This window comes from Rattus norvegicus, chromosome 5, assembly GCF_036323735.1.
Source record: "Rattus norvegicus strain BN/NHsdMcwi chromosome 5, GRCr8, whole genome shotgun sequence".
NCBI classification, from domain to species: Eukaryota; Metazoa; Chordata; class Mammalia; order Rodentia; family Muridae; genus Rattus; species Rattus norvegicus.
In genome coordinates this window covers 108,065,413-108,076,439 of record NC_086023.1, presented here as the reverse complement: position 1 = coordinate 108,076,439, position 11,027 = coordinate 108,065,413, and the positions used below count along the sequence as shown (strand labels likewise).

General features: G+C 38.6%; 1 protein-coding gene across 1 annotated transcript; it reads left to right on the top strand.

Moving 5' to 3' along the window:
* Positions 1-8,952: 8,952 nt before the first annotated feature.
* Ifnb1 (interferon beta 1) lies at positions 8,953-9,790 on the top strand. The gene has a single exon (NM_019127.2). The coding sequence runs from the start codon at positions 9,025-9,027 to the stop codon at positions 9,577-9,579; it is 555 nt and encodes a 184-aa protein (NP_062000.1). The 5' UTR covers positions 8,953-9,024; the 3' UTR covers positions 9,580-9,790.
* Positions 9,791-11,027: the final 1,237 nt, after the last annotated feature.

Genomic DNA, 11,027 nt, shown 5'->3' with positions numbered 1-11,027 from the left:
ACACCTGAAAGCAGTGATAAGAGGAAAATTCATAGCTCTGAGTGCCTCCAAAAAGAAATTGGAGAGAGCATACAGTAGCAGCTTGACAGCACCTGAAAACTCTAGAATAAAAAGATGAAAATACTCACAAGAGGAGTAGAAGGCAGGAAATAATTAAACTCAGGGCTGAAATCAACCAAGTAGAAACAAACAAAAAAAATACAAAGAATTAACAAAACCAGGAGCTGGTTCTTTGAGAAAATCAACAGGATAGATAAACCCTTAGTCAGAGTAACCAGAGGCCACAGCGAGTGTAACCAAATAACAAAATTAGAAATGAAAAGGGAGACATAACAACAGAATCTGAGGAAATTTTCAAAAAATCACCAGATCCTATTACTAAAGGCTACACTCAACAAAACTGGAAAAGCTGGAGGAAATGGACACTTTTCTAGACAGATACCAGGTACCAAAGTTAAAACAGGATCAGATAAATCATCTAAACAGTTCCATAACTCCTAAAGAAATAGAAGCAGTCGTTAAAAGTTCCTGACCAAATAAAGCCCAGGACCAGATGGGTTTAGTGGATAATTCTATCAGACCTTCAGAGAAGACTTAATACCAATACTCTCCAAATTATTCCACAAAATAGAAACAGAAGGAGCACTATCCAATTCATTCTATGAAGCCACAATTACGCTTATACCTAAACCATACAAAGACTCAGCAAAGAAAGAGAACTTCAGTCCAATTTCCCTTATGAATATCAATGTAAAAAATATTCTCTAAAATTCTCCAAAACTGAATTAGAATGATCACAAATGATCATTAATCATGATCAAGTAGGCTTCATCCCAGGAATGAATATTCAATATATGGAAATCCACCAACATAATCCACTATATAAACAAACTCTAAGGAAAAAAAAACACATGATCATCTCATTATATGCTGAGAAAATACTTGACAAAATTCAATAGCCTTTCATGTTAAAAGTTTTGAAAGATGAGGAATTCAAGGCCCATACCTAAACATAGTACAAGTAATGTACAGCAAACCTGTAGCCAAAATCAAACTAAATGGAGAGAAACTTGAAGCAATCCCACTAAAATCAGGGACTAGATAAGGCTGCCCACTCTCTACCTACTTATTCAGTATAGTATTGAAGTCCTAGCCAGAGCAATCAGACAACAAAAGGAGGTCACAGGGATACAAATTGGAAAGGGAGAGGTCAAAATATCACTATTTGCAGATGATATGAGAGTATACTTAAGTGACCCCAAAAGTTCTACTAGAGAACTCCTAAACCTGATAAACAACTTCCACAAAGTGGCTGGGTATAAAATTAGCTCAAATAAGTCAGTAGCCTTCCTCTACTCAAAGGATAAAAGGCTGAGAAAAAAATCAGGGAAACAACAACCTTCACAATAGTCACAAATAATATAAAATACCTTGGTGAAAGATCTATATGGCAAGAACTTCAAGTCTATGAAGAAGGAAATCAAAGATCTCAGAAAATGTAAAGACCTCCCATGCTCATGGATTGGCAGGATTAATATAGTAAAAATGGCCATCTTGCTGAAAGCAATCTACAGATTCAATGCAATCCCCATCAAAATTCCAACTCAATTCTTCATAGAGTTAGAAAGAGCAATTTGGAAATTTATTTGGAATTTAAAAAACCCAGGATAGTAAAATCTATTCTGAACAATAAAAGAACTTCTGGGGGAAATCACCATACCTAACCTCCAGCTATATTACAGAGCAATAGTGTTAATAACTGTATGGTATTGGTACAGAGAGAGACAGGCAGATAAATGGACTAGAATCAAAGGTGCAGAAATGAACCCCCACACCTATGGTCACTTGACCTTTGACAAAGGAGCTAAAACCATCCAGTGGAAAAAAGATAGCATTTTCAACAAATGGTACTGGTTCAACTGGAGGGCAGCATGTAGAAAAATGCAAATAGATCCATTCTTGTCTCCTTGTACAAACCTCAAGTCCATGTCGATCAAGGACCTCCACATAAATCCAGATACACTCAAACTAATAGAACAGAAACCAGGAAAGAACCTCAAACACATGGGCACAGGTGAAATTTTCCTTGGCAGAACACCAATGGCTTATGTTCTAAGATCAAGAATTGACAAATGGGACCTCATAAAATTGCAAAGCTTCTGTAAGGCATAGGACACTGTCGTTAGGACAAAACAGGAACCAACAAATTGGGAAAAGATCTTTACCAATCCTACATCTGATAGAGGGTTAATATCCAAAATGTATAAAGAACTCAAGAAGTTAGACTCCTGAGAGTCAAAAAAAAAACCCAAAAACGAATGTTAATCATCCTAAAATGATGGAGCTCATGTCCATTATGATTTTATTATTTATCAGAATTATCTTTATGTATAATTATATTTTAAATTTCTGATTATTATAGGTATATTTATTTTCTTTTTCACTATTGTTTTTCTTAACATGTTGTCCAAAATACTGTAGCCCTCTGTACTATTATCCTCACACATACCATCTTCCCTTCAGACCTACTGCTGTAGTCTTTACACTTTTGGTATTCTTGTGCTTGGTGAATATCTATTTACAATGAGCACACACTTTTGATGAATCTGTCCCCTTAACATCGTGTAATGATCTATGCCTCACAGTAGATAATGGTATTTAAAACAAGTTGTTTTCTAAAGAAATTTGTGTGCAGAGAATATCTTTTCCCATTGCTTTCAATTAATGTGTTTTTTTATACTGCCATTTAAAAATCTTTAAGCCATGTTTTTGTTTTGTTTTGTTTTTGAGAATTTAGACCATTTCCATTTAAAATGAATATTGGTAGATAGACTTTTTCTTAGCTTTCTTCTTCCTCTTAACTCAGTTTGTCACTGATTTACATTAATGTACATTTTATTACTTAGTCTTTATAGTTCATGTAAGTAATGCAGATTTTTCCCCTATAATAATCATGAGAATTACTATCTTTGCTATTATTTCTTATTATCTTTTAAAGATGTATGTATATGTGTGTGTATGTATGTATGTATGTATGTATGTATGTATGTATGTATGTATGTATTCCAAGGCATGCCTATACCACAGCCAATGTGTAGAAGACAGAGGAGAATTTTCAAGAGTCATTCTGCTCTCTTCTCATCACATGGGTCTTGGGGACCACACTCAGGTCATCAGGCCTGATGGCAGGCACCTTTACCCCCTGAGTTATCTGGTTTTGTTCTTTCTTTGTTTTTGTTTTTAGACTTAGACCTGTTGTTGCTACATTGTCCAGGATAACCTTGAACTCTTGAGCTCAAGTGCTCCTCCTGCATCTACTTCCCAAATGCTGGGATTAGAGGCTAGAATCACTACACCGAGTAGCAAATACAGGCATGACAAAGTACTTTAATCTCTTAACAGCATAATTCAGTCATGTGTCAAAATTTGGCACATTTAGCTCCACACTGTATTATGTTTAGAATGCTACTGCATTTATTTTTAAAGACTTTTACTTTTAACTTACATCTATGAGGATTTTACCACCACAAATGCATGTAAACCATGTGCATTCAGTAGAAGCCAGAAAAAGGTGTCACATACTCTGCAACTGGAGTTAGAGTCAATTGTTGGCTGCCTTGTGGCTGCTGGGAACTAAATCTGAGTCCACTGAAAGAGCAGCCAGTGCTCTTAACTTCAGAGCCATCTCTCCAGCCCTGTGATGTTATTTTTATATGTTTTCATTAACAGATTTTATACCTGTAGTTTCATTTTAAACACTTTCAATTTTACCCTTTATACAGTAGTTATAAGTGATGCGTGCACTGCCCTTAGAGTGTCCTAAATTGGACTACAGAATATCCCTTAGAGAGTTTTATCCCCTCTAGCAACACTGTGGTCAAACCAACAGAATTACTCAATTTTGGACATTGAACCTCAACTGTCTACTAAGGTAAACAATCTCTTTGTAAAAACTACCCTGCCTGTGATATTTTTATAGTAACATTTTATGGACTATTAAATACACTCAAATATTTACTATGAGAACTTTTCAGAGACCACAGCATAGTAAGTGCCACACCCCCCTACCCAGAAAGTACTTAACTCGGCCACTGCCTCTCCTTCTGTGATGCCATCAAACTCTGAGCTCTCCAAGTGCCATGTAGTGAGGAATATCTGAGGCCACTGTGTGTAGGAGAGAAAGGCAACCCTCTATGATGCTGCAAGTCCCTTTCTTTATAAAAGGAATAAGCCAACCTCCTTGAATGACTTCTGAAACTCCTTATATTGATCTTTGTGCCATGTATATCCCAGGTTACTTCAAGAAGAGAGAGAGAGAGAGAGAGACAGAGAGACAGAGAGACAGAGAGACAGAGAGACAGAGAGACAGAGAGACAGAGACAGACAGAGACAGAGACAGACAGAGACAGAGACAGACAGAGACAGAGATAGAGACAGAGACAGACAGATAGACAGAGACAGAGAGGAGAAATTTTGCCTCAGGCTTAAGGACTCATCAATGTTACTAGATGTATACAAATTCAATAGCAGACAGATAGCTTTGCTTTTGAAAGAAAATCATTATTTTAGAAACTCATTTAGAAGGTAGTTTTTTGTTGTTGTTTTTTTTGGTTTTTTGTTTTTTTTTAAACTCAGGAAGTAGCTAAGATCTAGCATGCAAAAGCCAAAAGCCTGAAAGAGAATGCAATCTGTAGGAAGGGCAGAAAAAAATCAAAAGTCAAGGCTCCTTGATTTTTTTTGCTGTAGGTTAATCTATTTAAGAAAAATACATGCTCACAGTGAAAAGGTAGGAAGCCACACAATGAACAAAAGCAGGGAAAGTCAATCCATTCCATTTATAAGCCAAACGAAGGACTGTAACAATGTTGGTATGCCTAGTTTTGCTTATTTTCCTCCCTATATGGTTATATGACTGTGTCATAAGTGCTTTTGATGCCTTGCTTTTCAGTATGACTGAGTGTTTAGTATGAATAATATCTGTACATAATAGTCTGTGGCAATCATGTGTGTGCACAATGTGTAATAGTTACAACAAAGTCATTAGAATTTCGTCTGTATTCGCATTCTATAACTACAACATATGCTTGAAAAATGAACTTGCAAAGAGGGGAGTTTTACTTCTGCTGCTTTGGATCTATGATGCAACCGATCAAGGCCTGAGGGAAGTACTTTGACAATCTTCACTTCACAACCAGAACGCACACTGAGGAATGGGTAGTCAAACTCCCTTCCAGCAAAGACCAGATGACTTCTTACTGGGACTTATCTCTTAAAGACTCTACCAATGGGCCCTCCATGGACTGCATCTTTAAGAGAACATTTAACATCCACATGAGGAGACAACCTCTTAGATGTGTATAATGCCTTCATTTTGGGACTCTCTTCTAGCTCTTCATAAAATATAGATAAGTGGCACCTGTGGCACTCTGCTTCAACTATAGGACATTACACTCTTGTATACTAGGTTTCTGGGTACAAATTGAAGAGGGAAAGATTTTTTTAAATCCTTTTCACATTATAAAGTCTATGATGTTTGATTGTACGTGAATATAATTGACTGTATTGAATATAATTTTGCCAAAAAATTATATTCATACACTAACATACATGTACAACTTTCTTTAAATTAACCAAATAAGCACGACTAGAGTCATCAGTATGTGCATTGTTGTTATATAGTATTGCTTAACTAGTTCCCAAAGATAAATATTTGTTTATTTTTTTAACAAGATAAGTGCTGTGATGAGAATTTGTCACTGTTGTACAAACATAGTAAACACTTCTGCAAAGACAACCATGGTATGATATGGTAAAGAGACAATTCTATTGCTTAAAACTGTTTAATTAGAAATAAATTAGCAGTTTCCACATGCTTTTTTTTTCTGGTGAGCTTGTTTGATCCTTTTTCATTTGTTTGTTTCTTTGAAACAGGGTCTTCAAATGTAGCCTCTGCTAGCGTCTTAGTTTGGGTTTCCATTGCTGTGATAAAACACCATGACCAAAGCAAGTTGGAAAGAAAGAATTTATTCAGCTTATACTTCCACATCGCAGTTCATCATCAAAGGAAAAAAACTCAAGTAAGGCAGGTATCAAGCCAGGAGCTGATGTAGAAGCCATGGAGGAATGCTGCTTAATAGCTTACTTCCCATGGATTGTTCAACCTGCTCTCTTATAGAACCCTGACCAAGGTTAGCACCACCCACAATCACTGGGCTCTGCTCCATCAATTATTAAGAAAACCCTAAAGCTGGGTCTTATGGCAGGGTTTTCTAAATTGAGGTTCCCTTCTCTCAGACAGCTTGTGTCAAATTAACCTAAAACTACTAGCAAAAATGGCCTCAGACTTGCTTTGTAGCCCAGACTGGCTTTGGTCTTGTGATCCTCCTGCCTCAGCCTCTCAGGAGCTGGGACTACAGGTCTGAGCCTTCATAACCAGCTTATTTGTGCTTTCTTACTCAATAACTTATACTAAGTTGTTGAAAAATCTCATGAGCAAGAATCCCAGGTAACAAAGTAGAAGTTATGTTCACCTTTCAGATCCAGATTCCAAAATCATTACTGGTTCTTAAACATAAAAGTCTGCCCAGACCTGAGAGGAGACACAAACACCCCCCGCCCCAGACACACACCTTTCAGTGGATCAACCTATCAGTCATACAGAATAAGAATTCCTGTTTCAGCTGGTTTTGAAAAACAAAATCTATGTACTTTAAATGTTTGAATACATCTATAACTTTTTGAATTGATGGCACATGAGTGCTTTCACTGCTCTCTTCCTTTTGCAGAGATGGTTAATGAAAATGGTTACCTTTGCCAGTGAGGTGATTCAGCAGATTACAGGATTCTACATGATCAAAGGAGAGAACCAACTTCTACAAGTTGTCTTCTTACCTCTTATCTGCCCACCATGGCACTCACAAACCCCTCATCCCTGCCCCCCACCACCAAATAAAGGTACATTTAAACTTATAAAAGAAAAATGCCCACTTCATATTTTTTGTTTGACTTACATTGTTTAAATCCAGTAACATTGAACTGGTATCACCTTTCTCAATCCCTCAAGTTTCTCTTCCTGGCATCTGGCTATATATAATTTTTCTGTGGGTAACCTCCTGGAGAGGGCAGAAAATGATATTTCCCATTGTTCATCACCAGCGTGGTTCTGACACTGCCCTTTCTCGGATTTGTGGGTGGCTTTGACATACTGAAGTGTATAATTTGTCTATAGTCACATTACAGTATTTCCTATTAAGCTTTGGGATTCGTGTATTAATGCAATAGATGACTCCTCTTCCAATGTCACTTTTCATATTCTTTCATTTGGTCATTTGACCTTCTAATCCACTTCATATGTTCTATGTATCTTATAACATTGAACAAATCTCACTTTTCCCCTAGTCAACATATAATGTTTATGTATTGTTGGATTGTGGCTGCTGATATTTTTCAAAAGATTCAAGACTTTTGTCCCATGGTGATTTCTCCCAAAGAACTCATTTTTGTGACTGTGTCTAATATACAGCCACCAAAGCTAGATAAGATTGAAGCCAAAGAGTGCATGCTGAAACGGACCGGATGTAGATCTCTCCTGAGAGACACATCCAGAGCATGTCAAATGCAGAGGTGAATGCTAGCAGCAAACCACTGAACTGAGAACAGGACCCCCTTTGAGGGAATTAGAGGAAGGATTGAAAGAGCTGAAGGAGCTTGCAACCCCATAAAAACAACAATGTCAACCAACCAGAGCTCCCTGGGACTAAACCACTACAGAAAAACTATACATGGACTGACCCAGGGCTCCAACTGCATATGTAGCAGAGAATAGCCTTGTTGGGGCACCAGGGGAAGGGGAAGCCCTTGATCCTGCCAAGGTTGGACCCCCAGTGCAGGGGAATGTCACAGAGGGTGGGGAGCTGTAAGGGGTGGATGGAGAGGACACCTGTCTAGGGGAGTGGGAGGGGATTGGGGCTTAGGGACAGGAAACGGGGAAAGGCAATAACATTTGAAATGTAAATAAAGAAATATATCTAATAAAAAATAAAATTAAAAAATTCTGCTTACTTCATTTCTAGGGTTTCCCACTCTGGTTTTTACTGTTCTAAATAATTCCTTATTATGCCAAGCTCTTGGATGAGAACATTGCAGCTTTGATCTGTGCTATTTGCATGAAATCCTGGAATATTTTCATTATTCTAGAGACAGTGTATTCCTAATAACTGTATTTGGTCCTATCAGTACTTACTCTCTCCTGTGGCCCTCGTTGTCCTTGCTCCATTAGAAGTGACCCAATATGGTTTTTCTCACTTCTCAGAGCTCCCTCTTCTGTTGCTTTGGTGAAGTGCTGGGAAACTTGGCCTCCTTTGTCCTTTCCGTTGCCCATCCCATAACCCTTCCTTCCTTGGTCTCTTTTGTTGCTACACTGCTCAAACTGGATCCCATTTTAAGCAGTTTCTCCAGGATGTGAGGATCTCTCGCAAAGGGAGCTATGGCTCATTGATGTGACATTTCTCCTATCGTACACTGTTGTAAACCCCCTCGGAACTCACAGAGACCCTCTCCTATCAGCCCACTATTTCAAAGGGCAGAAGCTGTGCCATCCTGAACGAGCTACTACTCTACCTGGCTTTTCAGTTGATGCTTTGACTGCTTGAGAGTCCTTTTATCTTCAGGGTTGTCTGTTTTCTGTTCTTCTTTCCTGGATATTTCTCTTCTTTTACTCTGGTAATTAATGAAACTGCATAAAGTTTTTATAAATCTCTACAGTTTGCATACATTTTAATCCAGTGAATAGTATATAAAATAGCCAGGAGCTTAAATAAAATGAATATTAGAAGCTGTTAGAATAAGAGAAAAATGACAGAGGAAAACTGAAAGGGAGAACTGAAAGTGGGAAATTCCTCTGAGGCAGAAAGGACCATCCCTTATAAATAGCACAGACCATGAAGGAAGATCATTCTCACTGCAGCCTTTGGCAGCCTTTGCCTCATCGTGCAGGTAGCAGCCAACACCAGCCCAGCTTCCATCATGGCCAACAGGTGGACCCTCCACATTGCGTTCCTGCTGTGCTTCTCCACCACTGCCCTCTCCATCGACTACAAGCAGCTCCAGTTCCGACAAAGCACTAGCATTCGGACATGTCAGAAGCTCCTGAGGCAGCTGAATGGAAGGCTCAACCTCAGCTACAGGACGGACTTCAAGATCCCTATGGAGGTGATGCACCCGTCACAGATGGAGAAGAGTTACACTGCCTTTGCCATTCAAGTGATGCTCCAGAATGTCTTTCTTGTCTTCAGAAGCAATTTCTCCAGCACTGGGTGGAATGAGACTATTGTTGAAAGTCTCTTGGATGAACTACATCAGCAGACAGAGCTTCTGGAGATAATACTAAAGGAAAAGCAAGAGGAAAGATTGACTTGGGTGACATCCACGACTACTTTAGGCTTGAAGAGCTATTACTGGAGGGTACAAAGGTACCTTAAAGACAAGAAGTACAACAGCTATGCCTGGATGGTGGTCCGAGCAGAAGTCTTCAGGAACTTTTCCATTATTCTAAGACTTAATAGAAACTTCCAGAACTGAAGACCTGTCAGCCAATGCCTCCAAGAGCAGGTGATGGTTGCAGGCAATCTTAAAACATTAGAGACTGACTCTGTGACTGGTAGTGAATCTACTGCATTTGAAAGGTCAAAGGAAAACACTGAATTTTTATTAATTTATAATTTAAATTATTTTCTACTCTTTATTTAAACTTTTAACCTCAAAAATAAAATATTTATAATACAAAAGTCAATAACTGCAATTTAATTTCTACTGATTTCTATAGTCGTCTGTGTTAATAATTGCTGGACACATTTTAGTTAAAGGGTTCTTTGTAAAGTACCCCTGAAAGAAAAAGTAGTGTAGTTTCTGGCGCCTGCATTGAAGAACTTAAAAATCAAAGGAAGACATGTGCATTGTACAAGGTAAGAGATAATTGGAAATCTAAAGCTTCCAGGGAAATGACTGTGACATTACCTGCTATGGGATTGATAAAGGAAATGACAAGCAGGTGGCTCTGAACCTGGGGTACCTTCTGCTTCTACTCTATTATTGGGCTCTGTGCTTATAAAGTTAGAACCTGCCTGGGCACTTGGAGTGGCCAAGAGTTACGTATCAGCTGCTTTATTTATCCCCAAAACCTTTGCTATCAGAGAAATGATCTGCTCCAGCAGGATTATTAAATGTGTATGTGCCTCCAGACCTACAGATGAGGAGCCTCTAAACACCATGACTCTTGCTAAATGTCTTTTATCTTGCTCCTCACAATTCTCAGGGAAGCTGAGGGTATCTGTTCCTTCTTTCCTCAACATCTGCATGTTCATCTACGTCTCAGAATTATCTCCTCCTGGCCTCTCAGCTTTGTTCACACAGAACCCTGGGTTCATCCTTCTGGCTTCCATTTTTTTCTGCAACTCTCAGAGCCAAATCCAAAAATGAATGGATCAAATCAAACCTGGTCTAAGTGGAAATCAAGAAAGTATATGCAAAAGGGGAGCCAAGCAACACCAATGTCTCCAACAACTGTCCTGAGAAAAATCAAACTTTTAAGGAATTCTTCTGGTACCTGGCCAGCATGTGGCCAGCAGGCTTTTGTCCCTGTACCCAACCCTTAGAAGCTTGGGCTTTTACGACTCCTATTGACACATGCAACAGTTATGTCTTAAGAGATTCTAATAAACAGGCACTGTTCAGAGCAGCTATGGACACAATTGATTTGATCCCCTTCACATAAGCCCCTTTGGTAGAAATTATTCTGTTACTTTATGTTCCAGGTCAGGCAGGAAACGAAGTTTCAAAAAGATATAGTAACTGCTCTAAGTTCTTATTACTGGTAAGTGGAGTTTTTTCAGAGACAGTGCGACATGAAGAATCGTGGAGGTTATTACTGGGCTGAGGCATTTTCTCTGAGAGCATTACAAAACTTTGAGAGCTTCATCTAAGAGAGTGAGTCCTTAATAGGACAATTTTGGCAGGGGACAAGTTACTAT

What these genes read in the sequence shown, in the direction of transcription:
- Ifnb1 (NM_019127.2), top strand. Translation starts at nt 9,025, where the DNA reads ATGGCCAACAGGTGGACCCTCCACATTGCGTTCCTGCTGTGCTTCTCC.